This window comes from Lissotriton helveticus, chromosome 7 (assembly GCF_964261635.1).
Source record: "Lissotriton helveticus chromosome 7, aLisHel1.1, whole genome shotgun sequence".
Classification (NCBI taxonomy): domain Eukaryota; kingdom Metazoa; phylum Chordata; class Amphibia; order Caudata; family Salamandridae; genus Lissotriton; species Lissotriton helveticus.
Genome location: NC_136068.1, coordinates 933,472,908 through 933,497,765, shown reverse-complemented (window position 1 = coordinate 933,497,765; position 24,858 = coordinate 933,472,908). Strand labels below are relative to the sequence as shown.

General features: G+C 44.4%; 1 protein-coding gene across 1 annotated transcript in view; it reads left to right on the top strand.

Moving 5' to 3' along the window:
• DIAPH1 (diaphanous related formin 1) overlaps positions 1–24,858 on the top strand; it is a 1,046,618-nt gene that overhangs the window by 701,742 nt on the left and 320,018 nt on the right. The window contains exon 15 of the mRNA XM_078653498.1: positions 10,978–11,157. Within this exon, the coding sequence (XP_078509624.1) occupies positions 10,978–11,157 (180 nt within the window). The remainder of the gene's footprint in view (positions 1–10,977; positions 11,158–24,858) is intronic.

The window sequence follows — 24,858 nt, the reverse complement described above, 5'->3', positions numbered from 1 at the left end:
GGGACTCTGCAAAGATAGGTGCTGACCTGGGGTGGGCATTCATTCATATATAGGTTTACTGGAAAATGTGTAGTGCTTTCACTGTAGCAGGTGCTTTGAAGTGCAGTTATCTTTCACGTAAGTATACAGTCCAAAAAGGTATTAAAACTGCAGTAAATAAATGCATGCCAAATTTGAACATGTAGGTCTCAATAGAATACATACATCTGTAGGGATGTCAGAAATTGTTATATTTCCCTGGCTCAGCTCAAAATCAAGTTCTAGTCCTTTTTTTCCTCGTGCTTGGCCAAATTATTTGTTCCCAAGCAGAGGGAACAAAGCATCCCCACAAAAAAGGAGCAATTATCAGTGATTTACCTAGTTCCTGGGAGAGGTAAGGAGCGTCAGGAAAATATGCATCTTATAAACAGCTGTCACACTGTACCAGGCCCACTGAACTAAGGAGGAAGCCTAGACATATAGCGCCAACACAGGAGGGGGAGCGGGTGGGGGTGGGGGTGGGGGAGACTCCCCTTTAAACTTTTGGTGGGAAGCAATGGGGCTGTGATGTCGGCAATGAGTAGAGTTGTCCAGCGCAAAATTGTTTTACTAATTAGCAAAGAAACTCCCTCCCTGAATCAAACTTCAGTCCCAGGGGCCCCATACCAGGGACCTGATGCAAGATTGTCGCAGGGATCCCATTCCCTGGGACAACAAAGGAGGCAGCAGCAGATGGCATGGAGTTGACCGGGGCCAGAGACCCCACCCCCAGGCTCTATTGTTAAATAGGATGTGCTCTCCCATCTGGCTGCAGCAGGAATACACGAAGGGGAGAACTAGGGAGTATACTTCAGTTTTGTGTGGTAGCTTGTCACTTGATGCCAGCTCATGCACACTGGACTGCAGTGGGCTTCGGTGGCCTTTAAACCACCCTGTGACTCCCAGCTGGCCCTATGGTCTGTGGGAAGTGTGTAGTTTGTTTACAAGCTAATTAAATGTTAGCGGGGAAAAAACGACATCCTACATTTATTCATTTTACTCTTCCTGTACCCCAGCATGATTGTCAAGCAGTGCATTTACAAAATCCTTCAACTTTTACAGTGACAGGAAAATAACGCCGAATCTACAGGATGAAATAAGGAGCAATTTTAAGTTATAAACGGACAAATGACCTCTGTTCTTGAACGCACAAGTGTGACAATAAAATCAAGATTTAAAGTCACCTTTCTGAATAAAAAGAATGCATGTTCTTGACCTGATAAAATAGGACTTGCCATTACAAGTATATTTTTCGAGGCCTGAATGGGGTACTTTGTTCACCCTAATAAGAATTACTGACAACTTGTAAAGAACTCTAACCCCACACAATTAAGAACCCAAGGTCTTACATGGAGTAAAAACAAACCCTGAATTTCGATCTGTCCATGCCAGACACTGTCGTACAAAATAACTTAACAGCCAGCAGCAGCATAGTTGATGTATTGCTACGTTTTTCCCCGGTATTCACCTGGCTTCATTAAGAAGAGGAAGCTACACATCTCCTGCATTAACCAGAACAGGTCTCTCAAGTTGTCACACCCATGTGCTCATACAACTATAAATATTACTGAAATGGGAGACCCCCTACCCCACCCCCAAAAAAAAATTACATTTCCACAATACACCCCATTGCGTGCCAACTTCATAAAAGCATCTACCTACTTATAGGCAAAAGTTTTCGGTGCACTGCGTATTATGCGCACAAACTGATTGACCGCCAATCAAACATTTTGCAGCGGTGCTCCCGTGTTTCTCCACTCCCACAAGCCCTTCGGTGCCCGTGCGCTTCCTCATCACTGCCCACACTCCGTGGTCTATGAAGTCCCCAAGCCACCAATCCTCCCTGGTTTGTGTGCTTCCACCATTGTTCGCGATTCTCCATTCCCTGCCTTCTTGATGTCTGTGCTTCCCTGCTGGCGTCTTTAGTTGGTCCTTGCCTCTCAGCTTTCCACCCAACCGGTTTGGCGCACATCAACGATATAGGAAAGAACCTGGGCTCTGAGCTGATCCCGGGTGACTAACTTCAGCTGCCGACTTCGGGACGGAGACAAGCCTGCTCCTTTGCAGATGGGAACCTGCTTGAGCTTTCATTTACAGCAGTAAAACAGCGAGGCAGAGACTTCAAGTGTATGTGCTTTTAACTTTGGGACATTTGGACTCGGGGAGTAGCACCCACTGAGGCTGACATTAGCGCGGACTGCATCGACCAGAATGCCGTGTGGCCACGCCCATTGGGCAGGTATGATGTTAAGAACGGTCTGCGCTGTTTATGCTTCCCCCTGTCTGTCAAAAGCCACTGAAGAAAGGAGTTCACCTCCTGAAACGCGTCTGGCCTAATTTTGACACTGCCTTCTTGAATTAACGCTCTGCTGGCTTGCTGTGAATAAATACTTGAAGCGCCATAAAGGTCTCCGCATGGTTCTTCCAACGTGGGTTCTGCATATGGATGGAATAGTATCGGCCTGCCCAGGTCGAGGAAAGAACCTGCGGCTCTGAGCTGATCCCGGGTGACTAACTTCAGCTGCCGACTTCGGGACGGAGACGAGCCTGCTCCTTTGCAGATGGGAACCTGCTTGAGCTTTCATTTACAGCAGTAAAACAGCGAGGCAGAGACTTCAAGTGTATGTGCTTTTAACTTTGGGACATTTGGACTCGGGGAGTAGCACCCACTGAGGCTGACATTAGCGCGGACTGCATCGACCAGAATGCCGTGTGGCCACGCCCATTGGGCAGGTATGATGTTAAGAACGGTCTGCGCTGTTTATGCTTCCCCCTGTCTGTCAAAAGCCACTGAAGAAAGGAGTTCACCTCCTGAAACGCGTCTGGCCTAATTTTGACACTGCCTTCTTGAATTAACGCTCTGCTGGCTTGCTGTGAATAAATACTTGAAGCGCCATAAAGGTCTCCGCATGGTTCTTCCAACGTGGGTTCTGCATATGGATGGAATAGTATCGGCCTGCCCAGGTCGAGGAAAGAACCTGCGGCTCTGAGCTGATCCCGGGTGACTAACTTCAGCTGCCGACTTCGGGACGGAGACAAGCCTGCTCCTTTGCAGATGGGAACCTGCTTGAGCTTTCATTTACAGCAGTAAAACAGCGAGGCAGAGACTTCAAGTGTATGTGCTTTTAACTTTGGGACATTTGGACTCGGGGAGTAGCACCCACTGAGGCTGACATTAGCACGGACTGCATCGACCAGAATGCCGTGTGGCCACGCCCATTGGGCAGGTATGATGTTAAGAACGGTCTGCGCTGTTTATGCTTCCCCCTGTCTGTCAAAAGCCACTGAAGAAAGGAGTTCACCTCCTGAAACGCGTCTGGCCTAATTTTGACACTGCCTTCTTGAATTAACACTCTGCTGGCTTGCTGTGAATAAATACTTGAAGCGCCATAAAGGTCTCCGCATGGTTCTTCCAACGTGGGTTCTGCATATGGATGGAATATATATATATATATATATATATATATATATATATATATATATATATATATATATATATATATATATATATATATATATATACACACACACATACACATACACATACTTTCCGCGGCTCGTTTCAGGGAGAAATCGCCCGTGGTCTGGTGGCGCGTTGTATCTGGCAGAGCCCCGCCAGCTAGTTAATTCCACAACAAAGTTCCAAATTTCAAACGCACTCTCAGAAACAGGATTGCAATGGGTGTAGTTTATTGCTGTTACGCGTTTCGGAAGCTACTGCTCCCTTGCTCACACAACAATACTTCAGCATTCCACCATTTACATACACATGATGTGATGGCTATAGAAACAGGACTGCACATATATATTTTGGCTGACATCTTGGAGTGTGTACATATTAAAATACTCCTTTCCACACAATGTCTCACTTTTTTTACAAGAAGTCTTAATTCCTGTGAATTATATTTCTTTTCATATACTACTAGTTCTTTTGCCACAGTGGCTCTTTATGTGCTAGTCAGTCTCCTTACCCCTCTTCCTTCGCCAAGTGGCTTTATAAGGGTCCAATGTCTCTGGGAATTGCTTACTAAAAACATAAGTGACAAAAACGTGAACTTAAGTGAATAAATCTTTACATTACTGAGTGACGTTATCTTCTACTCTATTCTTTCAACTCTTCCAGGTGACGTGTTCAATTGCTCGTGAAGTGCACGTGATTACTATTCTGAGCGCCTTGATCATGCCTGTTAGAGTAAAACAAACGTATAATTACAATTGTATTCCAAGCATTATTAAAAACATTTTAAAAAATCAAGCCTCTTTAATTTCCAAATAGAGTCCTAACTTCCCATTTAGAGTATTTTCAATATTTCACACATGATACAGGTTCCATAATATATCCACATATTCATGAGTCATACAGGTGTACTGATAGCTCTTCATGGTCATTGTGTCCATCGGGCTGTCTCGTTTCTAGCTCTAGGATCCATTTGGATTCCTTCTTCCTCAGTTGTATCTCCCTGTTGCCCCCTCTCGGATTCACATTGACCTGTTCTATTGCAAAATACACTAATAGATTGCAATTCGATTTGTGGTATTGGGCAAAATGCCTTGCTACAGGATACTGGGGGTCCTTGTTGGTTATTGCCCTCAGATGCTGCATTACTCTGTTTTTGGCCATCACTGTGGTACTGCCTACATATCTTTTCTTGCATGGACACTCAAGCACATATATTACATGTGTTGAGCTGCAAGTCAAGAATTGACATATCTTCCTCCTTTTTGTCACATATGGTATATCAAACTCCTTTCTCATTGGGCTATATTTGCACGCTCTACAGTGCCCACAAGGGAAAAATCCTTCAAGGTTATGTTGATTTCTATCCTTGTAATTAGTGATATCCCCTTTAGTCATTATATCTCTCAGACTTCGACTTTTTCTGTATGTAATGGCCGGTCTTGTACTCAAATTATGGCCAATAATGGGATCACTTTTTAAGATATTCCAGTTCTTAGCAATTATTTTTCTGACCACATGGGACCCCCTATTATACGTCAGGATGACTCTGGTGGTATCATCTTCTTTTTTATCTTGCTCCTTCGGTATTAGGGTACTCTCTTGTTACATTCTCCATTTTGGATAAGGCCCTATCAAGGACCCATTGAGGGTAACCCCTTTCCCTGAATCTCTGTATCATGGTTTTCCTTTCTTGTTTATACTCCTCTGTGTTAGAACAGTTTCTTCTTGCTCTCAGTAGCTCCCCGTACGGAATACTCCATTTCAAAGTATCCGGGTGGCTACTGAGAGCATGGAGGACACTATTCCCCGCAGTTTCCTTCCTGAACAATTTAGTGGTTAGTTTATTTCCTTCTGCCCTTACCTCAACATCTAGATATTCAACTTTGTGTCTGTCTTTCTGGTGGGTCAATTTTATATTGTAGCGGTTAGTGTTGAGTTGTTCCACAAACCTTTCTGCTTCTGCCTCACTCCCACTCCATATTACAAACAGGTCATCTATGTACCTGAGCCACACTTGGACTTTCTCAAATGCCTGTGTGTATTGGGGATCCATGTGGATTTCTTCCTCCCACTTTCCTAAAAACAAATTTGCGAAGCTCGGCGCGAAGCTTGTACCCATACATGTCCCTGTAGTTTGCTTGTACATCTCTCCATTAAACATGAACACATTATTCTCGAGGCATATTTTTATCATCTCTCCTAGCATTCTCGTGTGTTCTAGGTACATTATGTTGCGTTCTCTTAGATAATGCATGCATGCCTCAATACCATGTCCATGTTCAATGATAGTGTACAATGAATTAACATCCATTGTCATAAGTAAATATTCTGATCTCCATTCCATGTCATTTACTTTGTTTAAAAAGTCTTGGGTATCCTTTACGTAAGAAGGGAGTTTCCTTACGTATTCCTGCAAAAAATGTTCGACATACTTGGAGACATTTTCATATACACTTCCTATAGAAGAAACTATAGGTCTCCCTGGTGGCGCTAGTGGGTTTTTATGGATCTTAGGGAGAAAGTAGATTATTGGCAGTTTGGGATAGTCTTTTTTTAGGAAAACAAACTCTTCCCATGACAGTAAACCCTCCTCCTGCCATTTAGTCAGTTTTGACCACATTGTCAGAATATTGTTTTTATATACTCCACCATTGCTTTTACAGTAGAAATGTGCATTCTCCAATTGCCTCATGGCCTCTTCAATGTACATATCTCTATCTTGTATGACCACGTTGCCCCCCTTATCAGCTGGGCGTATTATTATGGAAACATCATTCGCTAGGGACTCAATTGCTTTCCTCTGTTTAAAGTTCAGATTAAAACCACCGCCCGTTTCTCTAGAGAAATGTTTGTATTTCAACAGTGATTTAATTGTAACATCATGGAATGTATCTACATTGTCGTGTGGTAGAATAGGGTAAAACAGTGATCTAGGTTTAAAACCTGTCCTTGCTGCTCTATCTGTAGTCAAATTCCATGTTTCCCTATCCTCACTGCCACTTGATGTTTCCATGCCAGTGGCAGTGAGGATAGGGAAACATGGAATTTGCTTAATAATTGGTTTGTGTTTACCAGTCCAAACATTGCTTGATTGTTTTTGTTTTGAAACTTTGAGTAATCAACCATTCAAAGATGGCGCTCATACATTGTGGAAGATTGTCCATTGTTTGTTTCAATGGTTTGCTTTATTACACTTCCGCCTTGCCGCCGCCAGCTGACACTGACGAAGGCAAGAGCTGAAACGCGTCTGTTTGGAGATTTGCGCAATAAAACTTGAATACGAGGTTTAACCTGCTGCGAGTGCTATTCTATTGGTTTTTTGAACCGGGGAGCTTGAAGTATATATATATATATATATATATATATATATATATATATATATATATATATATATATATATATATATATATATATATTTTAATGGGCAACTTATTATTTACTAATCCATATCAGATTTCTAAATAAATGGGAAAATGCTTGCCTCGTTTTGTAGGTGCACGTATCAGCGTTGACGCGCATCCACAAAACGACACAGCAACACTATTTTCAGCCAAGCTATTGTACATCATTGCTAACGCCAATAGGTCTCGTGGGTGAGACATACGGTCTGTGCCAAAGCTGGTTTCATGTGCCTTATTCGGTGTGCATTCCATGCTTCGGAAACTAACTATTCATAAAACCTTGCACTATTTAGCCAGGTTTCATTTATCTGTAGCGTATGCCTTACCAAGTGCCAGGTACGTGGTTCCCATTAAACTACTCTTTGCACCATATAGTGCTACAATGAAGTTATTTTGTTTCATAGATTTGATGATCATTCAGTCTAACATTTTCATAGAACATGTCAACAAGCCAGAAAGAATGGGCTGTGGATAAAATAATTGGATGAGTCGTTTCACACTGTGGCATCCAGATCGACTGAATACCTAGGATAATATTACTAAAGGGATTTCCGGGGCGCCCCAACCTGCGTTCCGCTTGGAATTTGCTGATGCTTCTTGCAAACTCAGAAAGCCCCAGGACACAACTTCTATTAAAGGTACACACTCAGAAACATGGTTTAAACAGGTTTGTTTTTTAGCGAGTTTGTATGGAGTCATTTCTTTTTTGTATATATAAATCAGTAAGCATCAACACAAAGATTCACTTCTGTGCTTTGCGATTGTACACTACTCGAGTTTCTCACTTTGGTCCAGCTAGGGTCAAATCACTAAGCTTCAACTCCAACATGCCCTTAAAAATCCCCAAATTAATCATTTCCAGGATATGCGATAGACTTGCCAGGTATCTAGTTGACAGTATAGGAAGGAGGGGCTTCAATGAGGTCCAGAATGCATATGTGGAATGAAGGAGGGACAGGGGCTCTTAGATAATACCGGGCTAACTGAGCTGCAGTTTGTATACAACCTGGGAAATAACTACTAAACATTGGGTCATGATATCGCACGAGGAGCCAATGTCCGTGGTCAGGCCCTACTGGGTTCATCCTAGTCTCACAAAAAAGGCATACCACCTAGCGAGCTCATTCACGTTTGCATATTTAAAACAGCTTGAAATGCACCCCTCACAATTGACAAAGCATCTGAGGTGGACTAGCGTTCCAGGCCAGAAATCGATATTCATTTAAAGAGCATGTGGGTGGATAAAGGCCAAAACAGCTGCGCTAATTTCCAAATGTATCAGGAGCATTGTAGAACAATAAAGGGACAGCGACCACCTTTCATCGACGAGAGGGAACAGAAGCCATCAGCCGTGCAGATGTTGAATTAAGGGGGGCGTGGTGTCAGCAAATCACTATCTTGCAATTCATCTGTTCTAGGTACGGGGCTCTCCGGCTCACACGGGAGCCCAGCAACCGCACTCCTTCTAGATGCGGGGCTTAGCGCAGCTTCTCCTCGGCCGGGGCTTCCGGGTGGTCGCCTGGGGAAGCCCTCCGGGGAGAGCCAATCACGGAGCTCCCTACCAATGACACGGGAGGAGTCTCTGCCGGCTGGGCCAATCCCAGCGCAGCCTTATAGTGACGTCGGCGGCTGCTTCCTCTCGGCCCGGTGCTGCGGCGGTGATCTCGGGGCCTTCCGAGTATAGGGAGTGTTACCTTGAAGCATCGAGGCACTGAGAAAATAGGGAGAGGCAGAGCAGTAGGATCTGTAAGCGACATTGGACAGCATCGAACACGGACGGCGGGCGGGAGGGAGGAGGCACAGACAGTGGGATGGAGGAGGCACTGACAGTGGGCGGGCGGGTGGGAGAAGGCACAGACAACGGGACGGCGAGAGGGAGGGTGTGGGGGGCGGGACTTAAAAAAAAGACAAGGAAATGCCCCGAATCGTGTCTGACGGGGAAAGAGTAATTGACAACCATCTCTTCCAATGGCTAGCCTCCATTTATGGAGCTAGCCAATGGAAGAAGGGGCAGGTTCAAGTCCCCAATACTGAGATAACATTAAATTTCGCCCTGGCGAGCACTGCTGCGCAGTGCTACGGCCAGGCAAAACCTAAAAAGGAATAGCCACCTAAAATACAGCATCTGCCAATAAGAAGCCAACAAATGTAGAAGGGAGTTAGCGCTTCACTAGACGAATAGCAACAGCTACAACCTACCTTGCCGGTGTGAAACTAAAGGACATTTGCAAGACACTGGTGTCACTGCAGCACACATTTAGGATGTAACTGCTGCTTGGATATTAGATCTAGAACAGAACTGAGAATGCCCAGATGGTGTTGAATAACCCATGTTAACAAGTTAGATTCACTTCTTTCTACACACAATGTATGTTCTGTTTTTAAATGCATTCGAAACATAAATGTTGAAATTTCCATTGCTGGTGACGAAAAAGGTTAATTGCCTATATCTCTGCGTCATGAGCAGGTATGTCTCTTAACTGGTGAGGCCAACATTTTGCAATTGCCTTTGGCCTATTCCACCACGTGGATGGAAGCAGAAAGGATCTTGCTGTCCTACAGTGAGAGATTGCACAAGTAAATCTATAGAATGGCTAGTTCTGGCAGCGCTGAAAAACAGCAAACATCTGGCAAACCAGCGATAAGTGGCACAGGCAAGATCTGACAAATATGGGAATGGCTGGGTTGTGACCTAAAGTGCCACTGGAAAGAGCTTTATCATCCGTTGACAAAGTTCTCTGTAAAACTTACCTGGGAGACTACTGCAAAACATTCTAAAGGGTTGAAAGGACCAGTTAAGCAGACTGATTAACCTAGGCTATGAACCAAGCCATAAAGTGGTTGAGCGTATTTCAAGTGAGTAGGGAGCTACCAAGAATCCCCCCACACCTCCGGTTGGCACACCTACAAGAACCTTTAAGCAATTCTACTGACAAATTAAGAAGAATGGGATAGAATCTGAGTCGGTTCTGAAATAGCCCCTCGCCCTTCCTTAAGGGCATCCATATGTCCTTTTTCACAATTTCAGTTCTGCGCATCAATCAAGTCCTAAAATTAAGTCAAACCTCCTGACCAAGTCATTCTCAATGTTAAAGGCCGCATAGACACACTGACACCTCTTCATTACAGGGGGCCATAGTGCCTGGGCTCGGAACAATCATCACTTCCCAGTAAAAAAAAGTTAAGTATACATTAAATCCATGTAGAAATATATTCTGCTGTGTATTCACAAGCGAGCAATTGTGGTTCTTGTGGAACTGGGGTCTCTGTTCTAAGCTGTTTGAATTCCATAATAAATTAGAAAAAAGCTTCCACATTGTATCTCTTGCCAAACTAAGTAAGAAATTAAAAGGCTTAAAGTTTTCCCTCTTTATTGTATATAAATATTCTCATATTAATTCTGGAAACTGCAGGCTTTCAGCTCTTTGCATCCAGTCACTGTCTGCCTCTTTTTAAATTCCTCCTTCATTTATGTTAAGCGATTACATTTAATTATTTGACAGTGCAACACTTAACCATAGTCAGTAGCAAAGAGGAGCATGTATACTTTTAAAATTTTGAAATTATAATGTAGCTGCCATCGTGAGAAGAGATACTAAAACCGCTGTTGCTTGGTGGCTTCTCCTTAGAAATGTTATTAAAGAGCAAGAAAGGCCTGATAATGGCCCACACTGGTGGGGTTAACTGAAGTTATGACTAGAATGCTAAGTTTTGTAAGGTATCCTACTGGCCTTTAAAATTCACAGCTGTTATAGAATTAATTGAACTTGTTATGCTTCAGTTTGTGCACATTCGTTGTTAAAACTAGTTACTTCTGACGGATCTTGTGTTATCAGGCTTGGAATATAGACATATACAGGACCAATTTAAAAGCAGAAATCATGTTATTTACTGCTTTGCTTTCTGTTGGAACGTTTCTGTTTTCTGCTTTCACTTTTTTGGGTTAACCAACCAATTCACTTGTTTGTCTGCAAAATATCCTACAAAGCATTTATGGTGATATTTGTTCCTGGGTGTGTCAATAGCCTTTGAATTCACTCTTGAGATAATTGTGCTCAACTTTCATTGTTCTATACTTTTTATTTCCCTCCATTTCAGCTGGATTCAGAGCTTACAGCACGACATGAACTACAAGTTGAAATAAAAGCAAAGGAGAATGATTTTGAGAAGAAGCTGTCTGAATTACATGCTGATAAGCAGACCTTAAATGTTGAAAAGCAGCTTATTGATCAAGAGAAGCAGAAACTCGAAAGTAAAGTTTCTCAGTTAACAGATGAGGTAATGGTTGCATTTGTGTGTTTTAGCCAAACCTAGGATACAAACTTATGGTAACACCTTTTTAGGTATCGCTGCGATTGCAGGGGCGAAGCCCCTGGTCGCAAAGCGAGCCTATTGCGATCGTGTCAGCTTTCAAGGACTAAAAAGACTTGGACAAGAGACTGTCACGTGCACGCAGCCTGCCGGAATCGGATCAGGTCGCGCGCGTGAACACACGCTCCGATTCCGGCAGGCTGTTCAAACAGACAGGTACACACACATACAGAGACCCCCGCCGCCGCACACTCACACACACCAGCGCACTCACACACACGCACGAACACACACATACAGAGTCCCCCCGCCGCCGCCACACACACACACAAGCAAGCGCACTCCCCTCCCCCCTACAACTAAGCCCCACTTACCGCCATTCTGGACTTATGCAGCCTCCGCGGGGCTCTCCCTCGGGCATGGGAGCCCAGCTCTCAGGCACTCCGTGGGCACGTGCGCGGGCTTCGGAAGACGGAAGTCCCGCCCCACGGAAGGTTTCGCTTTCCTGACTACACTTGTTTTAAAGGGAGGGCGAATAGTTCGAGATATTATACTTTTGTTTTCTCCGACTACTACTATACGTTATTTTATTAGAGAAGTTTATTGAATTTAGCAAGAAAAAATACAACAGCGGGAAGCAGTGACCATTTGTATTTTACTATTTCAAGAAACCTCCGTCACTGTTGTATTACAGCATAAAAACGACCAGTAAACGCCTGCCGAGACTATTGTCGGTGCGGCAATGAGTCACGCTTTTCATTCCCATCATGCAACATAAAAACTATCCAGCTTCATCGCACACGCCATGCAAGGAATCTTTTTTCTAACCTTTTCGCTAGTTTAAATATTTTAATGACATAAGTGTTTTATTCCGGAAATCCAAACTATAACGTGCCCAAGTATTATTCCCAAAAAGTGTGCGCACTTTAACTGAAGTTACAAAAGGTATCGGATTCCTTTAGAAAGGACACATACATCGCATACATGTCAGAGTACTACTTTATATCATAAGGCAAGTGAAAGAACCTATGTAATGTTTTGTAGAGAAGTGAGTATTTTTTAGACGGCAAACAAAGCATTTCCATCCTGAATTATTTGTTCCAGAAACAAAATCTACATTTAATACCACATGAAAAACGAAAACATAAATTGGATTAAAAAAATGAATTCATACCTCGCACCACTCTAGTTCATATTTCCGTGTTTATTTAGCAGGGTATTCACTGACCCTACCAATTAAAGCTGTGGATACAGGTTATACTTTACCAAATGAAACGACACGGTCAATCTCATCTTGCCTTTAGGAATGTTACTGTTTAAAGAAGTACTGTAAGGTTAAGAGGCAGATAAGGGTGGGCAGTCATGACCACCTAATCTGTCGCTACTGTGCTGCTCACTGACACTGCCTCTTTAAATTAAGGAGCCTGTACCAGGGAATGACCCAGTCCCGCCCCTTGTTGGATTCATTTCACAGGGAAGCAACTACATGAAAGAAGGAAAGAGGTGGGCTGCTCGCGCGCACCACGTTCACCAGGATGCATCTTTTTTTTTTCGCTTAAACTTGTGCTCTCTGGTGTGGCCATTCACAATTGCGGTCCTTCTCCGTTTTAAAATAGACCTTTCCAGTTTTGGAGTCTGGCATAGTCCTTACTCCACAGGTTCAAAACTTTACTTTGATTTCATATGGCTCGCCCTCCTCGGTATTAGATAGATGGAGTTGTATTAACACGTCAGCTAACCAACTCGATTAGGTTTCTTAAGCCGGTCCAACACTGCCCTCTGTTTTGTTGAGGAATTGAAGTGTCCTGTTTCTTTGCAGTAGACTCTTCCTTTTCATAATACTTTATTCAATTTAAAATGTAATATAACATATATCCTATTTACGATATACATGCACACTAATTCTGATGAACGAATCACTAGGCAAAAAGAACACTGTCTCCATAACAAACTATCCCAATATCTTACACTTACTAAATAACTCACTCTATATCAATCACTAGATACATAACTCATCAACTCACTCTCACTAATTAACCATCTTACCCACTATGTCTCACTCACTAACTGTCCCACTCGGTCACATTCTCTAACTCAAACACTCTCTATCACTAACTAACTCCATTGCTCTCAATAAATAAATAACTATTGCACTCTCTCTCAATAAATAGCTACGTCTAACACTCGCTTTGAAAAAATGACTAACACTCACTCTCACTATATAACTCTCCAACTCTCTCTCAATAACTAACTATAGCACACTCTAACCCTAACTAAATAACTCACTGACTCTCACTAACAAACTCACAATAACAAACTCTCTCACTATCAATAACAAACTACGTCTCCCAAAAAATATCGCTACCTCTAAACGCTGTATCAATAACCAACTATCAAACTCTGCGTCACTACCTAACTCTACTACTCTCTCTCACTAACTAATGGACACACCTATTCATTCTCAAAAACAATCTATCGCAGACAAAATCTCAATCACACAAGATCAATAACACACTCACAAAATCAAACTCCCAAAAAACACATTCCCTCTACCACTCTCGATCACTAACTAACTCTCCTACTCTCAATCACTAAATCACTCACTCGCACTCACTAACTCGACCACTCTCTCTCAATCACTAACTCACTCAATCAGTCGCTAACAAACTATATTTAAAACAGTCTCTCACTCAGTCGATCTAACTCAATCCTCAAACTCACTCACACACACTTACTCTCTTACTCACTCTAAAACACTCTATCTTACTCACTCTCTTATACTCTAAAAAGTTTTGGTTATAGATTTGTGATTACTTGTTAATGTATTTTGCAGATGCCGTTGTAGCCAGAAGTTGTAACCCAAAACTTTTCCTATGATTCTGTTCTTGTAGTGTTTAATGCTGATGGTATGAGTTCACGGTTCCGTTCGGCACCTCCAGAGAAAGAGACGGTGTCGTGAGAGTGTTTCGTTAGATTAACTGACTAGTTCCCGCATGGAAAGCAGTTGGCCGTTTAATGCATGTCCTGTAAATTGCACATTTTGTTTCTTGGTGGATGAAGCGCACTCACTGATGGTAATTTACAGCACAGTCTCTCGCCTAATGGAAACACGTTATATTCAGCAGCTTTTAGAGTGACTGTCTTATTTACCCAAAGTCTGTTAAGCATATCCAGTCCCAATTTCAGAACCCCTTCAAAACTGTCACCTTCTCCATTAATGTCACTCTTCAAAACAGTATCTTTCGTCTTCAAACTTTATTCCACCCTAGAGATGCAATTCTCAAACACCTTCACTAGGGCTCTGATGGCATGTGACAGGTTATTCTGCCACTTCGGCTTTAAAAGTAGTGTAAGAATGTATTTCTCTCTTAGCTTGCCTTTTTTTAAATAAACATGCATTTGCAATGCAACAGGTCTCGCATTTACCCGAGTTTGAGCTATTGGCATTGTAAATGACAACGCTCTTTATTTGTTTTGGTTTTTGAAACATAAATAAAACGCATTCTTATTTGCAATGTCAGTAGCTCAAACTCACGTAAATACGAGACCTATTGCATTGCAAATGCAATAGGTCTCGCATTTGCGAGAGATTAAGCTATTGGCATTGTAAATGACACTGCTATTTATTTATCTGTTTCAAAACCATTTTCGTAGAGAACTGGGATGGCCCAAATGATGAAGCATGTCACCGTGGGGCAACCCCGGTGAGTGAGGGGACACTAGAAAGAAGATTTTCTTTCCTGTAAGGTTTTACTGATCATTGAGGTCAGTTACCATAACATGAGCTAGGTCTCGGGACCCAGTAATCTGGATTCCTACTTGTGCGAACAGAAATATCAAACTTTCATCTGTACAGAGAGGCTTAAAGATATTAGAGGCTGGACGTAGACTCCTCAGTATGACAGTTTGGAAAAATACAGACGTCTGCAATCTGATTATTTCTTTCTTCCAATGTGAAACTATCCCACCAGCCTATTTGGTTGTCTCTGCAGCAAAAAAGTGTTGCACACCTCTAGATTACACTTCTGCTCAGTCTTCATGAGAAAGCATGAAGATGGACTCCATTGGCAAAATAAATAGTGTACCAGACTCCTGCGACAAAAGAGTCGCTAGTTCTACTACTTCCTGGCCAGATGTATTTCCAGAAAAAGAAATGGAGAAGACTTCAAGGAAGGTGCTTTAGGGAAGACATGATCACTTCTGCTTAGGCAGTCAGTGCAACAAAGGACTCAGTTGATTGGTTGCACTGGCCGCTTACTGAAACGATTCTTCATGGCTCTTCCTCAGATGTCAATAATGAACTTGTCTTTCATGAGTTGTATCCTATTAGCCACTAATGCGGATAATGACATTCAACGAATGATGAAGGAAACAAACTCAAAAATCTAAAAGACCTGTAAAAAGAGAAGCGGATCTTGAAATATAATGTAAGTGATATGGGAGAGATCAGCTGTCCTTCTGTATGCCTTATTGGGAAAGGCAGCATCAGATTAAGTGCCAAGGAGTACAGCAATTCCTTTCTAGGTCGTTTTTTCAAAAGAAAAATCTGCAGTGAGTTGGGTTTCCTTAACAGCCTTCCATGGTTGTTGGGAACCCTTCCTCTTTTCTGTGCAACCTTTGCACACTAATCTAGTTGGGGAAGTGGGATATTTTGCCTCCTCACTTGACTGAGAATAGTAAGGCACAATTAGGTGCTAGCTATTGAAAAGAATGGATATGTAATGGGTAACTTTGCAGCAATGGTGTTGACACCTCTCCACCTGTTTTGGCTGGTACAGTAGATGTAATCCGTCCTTTACAGTAATGTGGTGTAACTGATGCCTAAATATCAGAAGGACAAGACCATATACTCCACCTGCTACTTAAAATAGATGAGGAGCCCACACATTTCGTATTGACCTTTTCTAGGATGTAAAATGTGGCATCAAATTGGTCAGGGTGGCTAAAGTCCGGATGCTAGTCCTACATCAGATAGTCCTTTGTCTTCTATGGTAAGGCTGGATGGTTTCCAAAGGCCTGCTGTACAAATATTTCCTATACCAATATGCAAAGATCACACAAGAAATCATTTATAACGGGAAAGTTCAAGGACTGTAAACGTGCTGTTACTGAACTGACCTGGTTACACAACCTCTAATCCATATAGAGATGTGTAGCATCTTATTTCACAGGCCCATGCACACCTTTCTGCAAATCCACTTGCTGCAGAGCCCATCGTTCCATCTGACCCTACTTGCACCCTTGGACCCCACGGCTCACTTTAAAATTACCCTAGTTGTCAGCAGTTAGTACTCTGTAGAGAACCTCTTCAGGCCAGGGCCCTCTAAGTCGCATTTCCTGGTGCTTGGAGCCACTCTCCTGGCTCTTAAGGCCACTCTTCTGATAAAGCCACTCTCCCAGTCTTCAGAACTGTATGTATGTCAGGACCACGTTGCTACTGCAAAGGCCAATTCTTCCTTTATTCTCTAAGTTCCTCTTGTTCCTCAAATCTTCACGCACTGCCATTGCTCTCAAACTCCTTTGATACCCTCACATCCCTGTTCTTCCAGCTTGAGTCCCTCCGTAAGCATGCAGACCCACTTAACTGACCTTCAGGCCTCCACTGCAGGTCCTCTAAATCTTTATGGTGACCTCACCCCCCCACTCACTTGCTGCCCAAAGCCGCCTCTTGTTGATCTAAAGAGGTCGCCTGTTGGCCACAAGGCTTTCTTTTGAGCCGTGCCTCTGTTGTTTCCCTCTTCTGAAGACCCTCCCAGATTTCTAGAAACATGTTACTAGCCATTCGTGCCTTGTGTCAGCTCATCCGTTATACAGCCAGCGCACCTTTGCCAATCTTACAATTCCCAGAGTTCTGAGCTGTTAACCCTTGGAATGTTGCTGTGCTTTTCCTACTTTGGCAGTCAAAGCCAGCACTCAATCATCCCTTAGAGATGCTTGAAAACACAGTTTTGCCTCTGAGCTCGACAGCCCTCTGCTGATCCTTAGAGCTCATAAGCAACCCCAATATGTACTCTACCAACACTAAGGCTTACTGGTTCCAGCCAGGCACCAAACTGGGGTAAATCTTGCACACCAATTTGAATGTGGAGGCCCCGACAGACTTCACGAACATCTTATGGGTCTTTGGGGATTGTCATACTTCTCGAGTTCAGCTCATAAGCAGATTACAGCCCCCCTCCCACTGTGTAACGTTTAATTAATCAGGTCTCCAGCAGGGAGAACACAGCCCTCACCACACAAAAGAGAAATTATCAGTGATTTGATTCCGTTCCTGGGAAAGGAGTGGATGCAGCGGAAATCTGCATCTGATAATTAGCTTGTCACACTGAAACTAAACTGGGACAGCCCAGGTCCACTAGACCTAAAGGAGAAGGGCCATGCCTGTGTGGTCAACACACTAGGGGCTCACCTTTGAAATTTTGTTTGAAAGAGATCGGACAGTGATGTCAGCTAAAGGTGGAGCTGAGTCCCCACTTTGGAGCTCTTTCCAGAGAAAAGTTGAAGTTGTCATGTTGGGTTGGCTTGGAGGGTTACCACCTTTTACTCCAAATGTTGATGGTTATAACTCTTGTGGTGCACTGGAGTCTGCTGCCCAGGACCCAGTGCCTTTACTCTCCCGCAAATATGTTCTGTTCGACTTGGTAATCCCAAATTGGCAAATATTTTACCCCCTTATAAGCACCTAGTATATGGTACCAGGAGTACCCGGGGCATAGATGTTAAAGGGGTCCCCAGGGCTGCAGCATGGTTTTCTGCCACCCTAGATGACACAAGCAACTACAGCAGGCCTGACATTGCACACGGCAGGAGCACTGTAAACTGTTCGAATTGTACCGTGCCCCCACCATGTGTGGCATAGTCAATGCACTATCTTTAATAAATGACAGACACCCCTAAGGGAGGCCTCCTCAGCCCAGGGGTCAGGGTGCAATATATTAAAGGTGTGGACATATACATGCAAGCCTATATGTCTCTTTAATGGTGTTTCGTTTGGAAACTACTTTGTGTAAACAGTATATAAGATAACATGAACTGGGTACTCTCGAGATTGGCAGCTCTATTATGGGGCCACTAAAATGTCATGTTTGGTATTAAGCAACATAACTTTTCACCCCTGACAATTCTCATGCCCTGAGTGCCATGGTATGCACCCAGGTGGCACCTTAGAGATTGCCCCGGCTACACTGAGCTCTGGCTGACCAGCCCGCCGCCAAGACAGGGTTCTGGCCTCCTGCCAGACAGTGTGCTCACTCCCAAGGGTCTGCAACAAAGACTGGGCAGCAAGAAGGTCCCACCTCCCTTCTCCCCAGCAGGCTAGTGAAGTGACACATCAGAGCGGTGAGCTTCAAAGGCTGCACCACCTCTGATATGCATCTGGACTGTCCCACTGAGGAGAACACAGCCTTCCCCTTTTTCCAGGCACGCTCACTCCTGCACAAGGAGGGAAACTAGGTATTCAGTAGGTGTACACCTCCAGGACGGCTGGCCACATCTCCAGGGTGGGCAGCTTGAGCTGTACACCTAAAATATAATTCTGCCATCTTTGCGATGCCAGAAATAGTGAGTTCTGGGTAGAAAAGGTGGCCTAAACCCCGAATGTGGTCACCTCAAGGGCATATTAGCTGCAGGGACTAGCTGGCTATTGGCTAACAACTCACACACACCCTAACTCCTCTAAATATAGGATTTAAGGGACCCACCAACACCAGAAGCACAGGTTTGAACAACTTGGAACAGGGAAGGACCAAGAGGTGACCTGTGTCACCGACAACAGTGCTTTGCTCACAGTACCAAAGCAAAAGAGGAATACTCTGTCCCTGTGGCAACAGACTTGGAACTGAGTAAACAATCTTCGTCTTTGGCTAAAACTCAGCACTCCCGAAGAGAGTGACCCCTGTGAAAGCCATATGTACCCTCAGACTCCCTTGAATTAGTGGCACTAGTCCCCTGAAAACTGCAAGTAAATAAATTCACCAGAGCAAAAGAATCGGTGGCCATCAAGCCCTCCGTGTGATTGCTCAAAGTCTCACCTGCCCGGAAGTTTCAAGCCGCTATGTCACTCCCATGGGTCTAATGAAGTTTCCAGTACCTTTTCGCTGTGCATACTACTGCAGAGGCATGTTGGTCACCAATCTGGTAACCAGCCCTCTCACTCGACGCTGCATCTACAGGGAACACCGTACAACCATCCTCTGACGTTAGCAGCTATGCATCTATTCTGTTTTTGCATTCTGTTTCTTGCAGCGCTGTGTAAGATATAAAAGAAAAGAAAAGAACAGGGGAGGTATCCTTATATTTAGAATCGGGACAGGGTGAGTACATACAAAAAGACAGAGGGTCCCTAATCAGTATCAAAACTGCTTTGGTCCTAAGCTGTAAAATCAGCACCAGCACGGCTCCCATTCAGCACCAAGCACAGCCAGGACAACCCTGCACCTGGACTCCACGGGCTAGGTAAAATTAGTCTGACCACCCCCACTTAAAAAACCTTTACCAGAAAGAGACTGTTGAGAAGACCCTGGCTCTGGCAGGAGATAATGGCAGACAGGATGCCCAGCTGGAAAGGTGGCCAAAGATGGACTAGGATGAGTCCCTCCGGTGCAGGTGGTGAAGGTATCTTTATGTCCCCTGAGGACAAGTTGGGGAAATGATCTGGGCTCCTGCACTGTCCCCCTCTCAACTCCCAGGCGAGAAAGCCAGGAGGCGTTTGGCCTGGAGATTGCAGACAGCAGGATGCTCTGCAGTCTGTTTGTGAGGGACTGTGCCATTTGCCTCCCAACAGCAGGAGAGCAGCACCAGGAACCTGGCAGAGAAAGGGCTGGCGCAAGGAGCCAGCAAATCCAGCTTCCTGTAGATCGTGCCCTTTTTGAGGCCAGGAGGATTGTGGATAATGATCCTTGTAGCTAGACCTAGCCACCAGGATTAAAACAAGCCAAAGATAAAGGAAATTGGCATAGCTGGGCCAGAGATATGCCCATTTGAAATGTTGCTTCCTTAAAAGAGATAGTGTAGAAGAACAAGTGTGCAGTGCTCTGCTGGATTTTGAAGAATTCTCCCTAGGGTGGGTTTGATCCAGGGGTTGGTACAGAATAATTTTTCTAGTGTAGCATGTGTGTGCCTGGAACTGCCTCCCCTGAATCTAGGTTTCCACCATATGCTCCCATCACTTCAGGGGCCGGTGCAGTACAGATGCAAAGGAAAGGGGCCGTCCCCGAGACCCATAGGATGCAAGAGGGCCTGCGGGTGCTGAACCATCCTCTGTAGCGGTGTTGGGGGGCAGGTGCACCCGCTTGGAGCCTCCCACCAGCAGAAGGGAGGAACACTGCCTTGTTCCCACCTGCTGGAGACAACATGAACGGGGCCAGCTCTTTCAAGATGCTGGCTCCTGCCAAGTACAGACAGCCAGCTGTGGCTGTTTGGGGGCCCTGCGGCTTTTCCTCTTGAGTGGAGCAAGACTGCAATGCTCCGGTGGGACCAGTGTACCCAAACATCTAAGCAAATAATGCGATGTGTGGGCTGCATTGAGCAGAAAAGCAGTGGGCGAACCTGCTAATAAAATATTCACAGCTCTGGCGAGGAGCGCCCTATAGTGCCCTGCGTGGTCTTCATTTTGAAGAATGTGTGCCTCTTGTTGCCCCAGAAAGTCGAAGGTGCACCACTAGTGTACTTCTTAAGTGTTTGGGGGGACTGCTGGAGTGGTGCAGCTCACTCTGATGTGATTTAGGAAATCCCACTCTAATTCTCCTAGGAACGACTCCGAGAGGTTAACTTTGTTTTTAAGCACTCATAGTGCTGGATCTTTTCCTCTCGGACTCTTGAGTGCAGAGACCTCCTGTGGTTGGTCCTTTGACTGCATTGTGTGGAATGAAGAATGTGAAAGGGACTCTCGGACACCTGTTTCTGGTTTTAAATATAAATGCTTTATTGACAATTGTGTCGATGGACACTACAATGGTTATACTTCTAATAGTTACAAATGAATATGGTTATTGTGCCCATCAGTTTTAATGGCAACACTGCTAAATCATAAGTATTAATGTGATACTTTAACAAAGCTGGTAGGCTTGAAATATAACTATATATATATATATATATATATATATATATATATATATATATATATATATATATATATGTATGTATATTTATATGTGTATATATATATATATATATATATATATATCACCAAGTGATCTGCAACAAAAAGTGGCATCGTGACAAAGCCTCCAAGGTATTGGGAAATATTGCAGACCCGCCACATGACAGGATCCGGGAATGTGGCTGCTGTTATGAACGTCCGTCACTGCATGGAGATGCGCGGTAACTTTACCTGCGTGTCACGGCCCTACTTGAGATTCAGGACTGTGGTTGAGGCGTTTGGGGACCCAAGGCAACCGGGACCACTTTATATTTGGGGCTCGCCAGGTTGTTAGTAAACCTAGTCCTTCTTTCAACACAGGCACTATAGCGCTGACACCAGCTTATGAGGAACCACTATTGACACTCACTGAAGTGATGGAGTATGGGAACTGGAGTCCGGGACATTAGGGCTGCAGCTGCTACCAATCAACAGTGTTTCCAGCTTAACTCCCACCCATGGGAGGGCCGTGTAGAATTTAAAGAAGGGACTAAGCGATGCTCAGTGCAACAGGCATCTGAGGAAGGCAAACCCGCCGAAATGCATTATGCCCTGCACTTTGTGTAATAAACGGCTGCCTGAACTTCCCCTGCTGTGTCCTCTGATCTTTCCTACCGGAGCGAATAGTTTCTTTGTGTATCAATTCCACGTGCTGGCCAATTGCGCGTGCAAGAGGACCCGCCTCACCAAGTGATCTGCAACAAAAAGTGGCATCGTGACAAAGCCTCCAAGGTATTGGGAAATATTGCAGACCCGCCACATGACAGGATCCGGGAATGTGGCTGCTGTTATGAACAGTCCGTCACTGCATGGAGATGCGCGGTAACTTTACCTGCGTGTCACGGCCCTACTTGGGATTCAGGACTGTGGTTGAGGCGTTTGGGGACCCAAGGCAACCGGGACCACTTTATATTTGGGGCTCGCCAGGTTGTTAGTAAACCTAGTCCTTCTTTCAACACAGGCACTATAGCGCTGACACCAGCTTATGAGGAACCACTATTGACACTCACTGAAGTGATGGAGTATGGGAACTGGAGTCCGGGACATTAGGGCTGCAGCTGCTACCAATCAACAGTGTTTCCAGCTTAACTCCCACCCATGGGAGGGCCGTGTAGAATTTAAAGAAGGGACTAAGCGATGCTCAGTGCAACAGGCATCTGAGGAAGGCAAACCCGCCGAAATGCATTATGCCCTGCACTTTGTGTAATAAACGGCTGCCTGAACTTCCCCTGCTGTGTCCTCTGATCTTTCCTACCGGAGCGGATCGTTTCTTTGTATATATATATATATATATATATATATATATATATATGTGTGTGTTGTGGCCTGAGAATGCCTGTAGGCCTGTATATTATTAATTTGGTGACCCCTTGACAAAACCAGTAAGCCTGCCTAATTACAATGACACCTCCTTATATTGTGTATAGGGACAGGGGTACTGTGATTATTGGGTTCAGGACACACTAGGGATGAAATGTGGTATGAGGGTGTCACCAAAGGTACTTCCCTCTACCTGATATGTATATTTGTAAATGAATGTGTAGCATTTAGTAGGGAGTGTGTAATAAAAGTACTTTTCATTTACAAAAGAAAAAGCATTGACTTGACAGTAATTTATTGAATGTTGTTGTGTGCTAGCAAATTGAACTTACTAGTCCACATCACTTCTCCTGAGTAGGCCTTAGGCTGCTTTGGTTCGCTACCCTGAGAGTCAAGTGCTCCAAAGGGGTACTTGGTTCCCAGGAAGAAGACAGTTGTGGACATCTTACTTGATCAGGAACCACATCCTTAACAATTAAAAACCTAATTTGGTAAAGTTGCGATGCAGCAAAAGTTGGACATACCATTTGACCGCTCTGAGCTTTTTGGTGAAACAGCTGACTCGGCCATGGAATGGTTCATGGAGAGCAGAGCACATTCCATGGGCCTTGTTCCCACAAGATACTTTTGCCATCAATTTCGCCCCCTGACTAAGGTAGAGGTTGCCCAATCCGATAACCTGAGACTCCTTCTAGGCTGGCATTTCATTACTTCAGACGAGTGGGTCCTCGAAATAGTCTATCGGTGATACGAGCTACCATTTCTTTTTCCTCGCTGCACCTTCCACCACCGACCGGGCAACTGGCACAGGACCACCTGTATCTGTTGCAGCAGGAAGTGTTGGACCTTCTGTCGAAAAGAGCATAGAGAGGATGGCAGCTTTGGAGATAGGAACTGGGTGTTACTCCTGCTACTTACTGCTGCTGAAGAAAGATGGAGGCCTTTGTCCTATTTTAGATCTAGGCCCTCTCAGTATCTTCCTCAGAAGAACAAATTCAGGATGCTCACACTAGTCCATGTCGGTTTGGCCTTGAGACTGGATGATGGTGTTAGACCTGGAGAATGCTTCTTTTTATATCCTAGTCCTACAGTCCACAGGCGGTATCTACAGTTTACAGTGGACCAGGAGCATTTTCAGTTTATTGTACGTCATTTTGGGCTCACCGGTGCCCCTCAGATGTTTACATTAGTGACAGTGGTTGTCCCACCACATCTACAGATGTAGAGGGTACTAGTTTCACCCTACCTTGACGACTGGCTGCTGAGGGCAACCTTGCCCAAGGCAGTGTTCAACCACCTCCAGATGATGGCAAACCTCTTAACAATATTGGGGTGCCAAAATTTCACCTTACTCCTTTCCTGATGCTCCTTTTTTATCAGAGCTATTCTAAATATGGTACGGTTTTGTGCTTTTTTTCATGAGCCTAGTGTCCAGGATATTCAGACTGTAATTTTGATCTTTATGCCGCCATCTAGGATCTCAGTGCGGATGACTCAGAGGCTTTTAGGGTTGCTTGCCTCCTGCATTCTGCTGGTCAAACATACCATATGGCACATGTGGGGGCTCTGCAGTGGTACCTCATGTCCCAGTGGGCACATCATCGGGTAAATCTGACAGATTGTATCGTGATTTCAAAGGAGACTGCAAAAGATCTGCAGTGTTGGTTACTGGACTGTGATTGGGTCAGTAGCAGGCTTCTTTCATTACCTGTCCCAGAGCTCAAGGTGGTAACTAATGGGAGAGGTGAAAATCAGAGCCCTTTGGTCAGTGGTGGAGACTCTACCCCACATCAATTTAGGCCTTCCTGGCCACCATTAAAGGAAGACTGGAGCAGGTGTTCATAGGCAACACCACTGCCATCTGGTACTGCAACAAAAACGGCAGGCTGGTTACTGGGCTCTGTAGCAGGCAGCTCTAAACCTCTGGAAGTGACTGGACAGCCGACGAATTTCTCTGGTGCTAAACCACTTGGCAGGATATTTAAAAGTCAGATGTGACAAACTCAGCCTCAGATACTTCACGAATGTCAGTTGCACCCGGAGGTGGCGCAGTTTGTCTTGCTGCAATGAGGTGAACCCTGGCTCGATTTTCTCACGACTGCAGAGAATGCCTAATGTCGGCACTTTCACCTGTTGGACTTGCCAACCAGCTTTCTCTTAGAAGTGTCTTCTGTCTAGAGTGGAGGACTTTTCCTCCACTACCTCTTCTG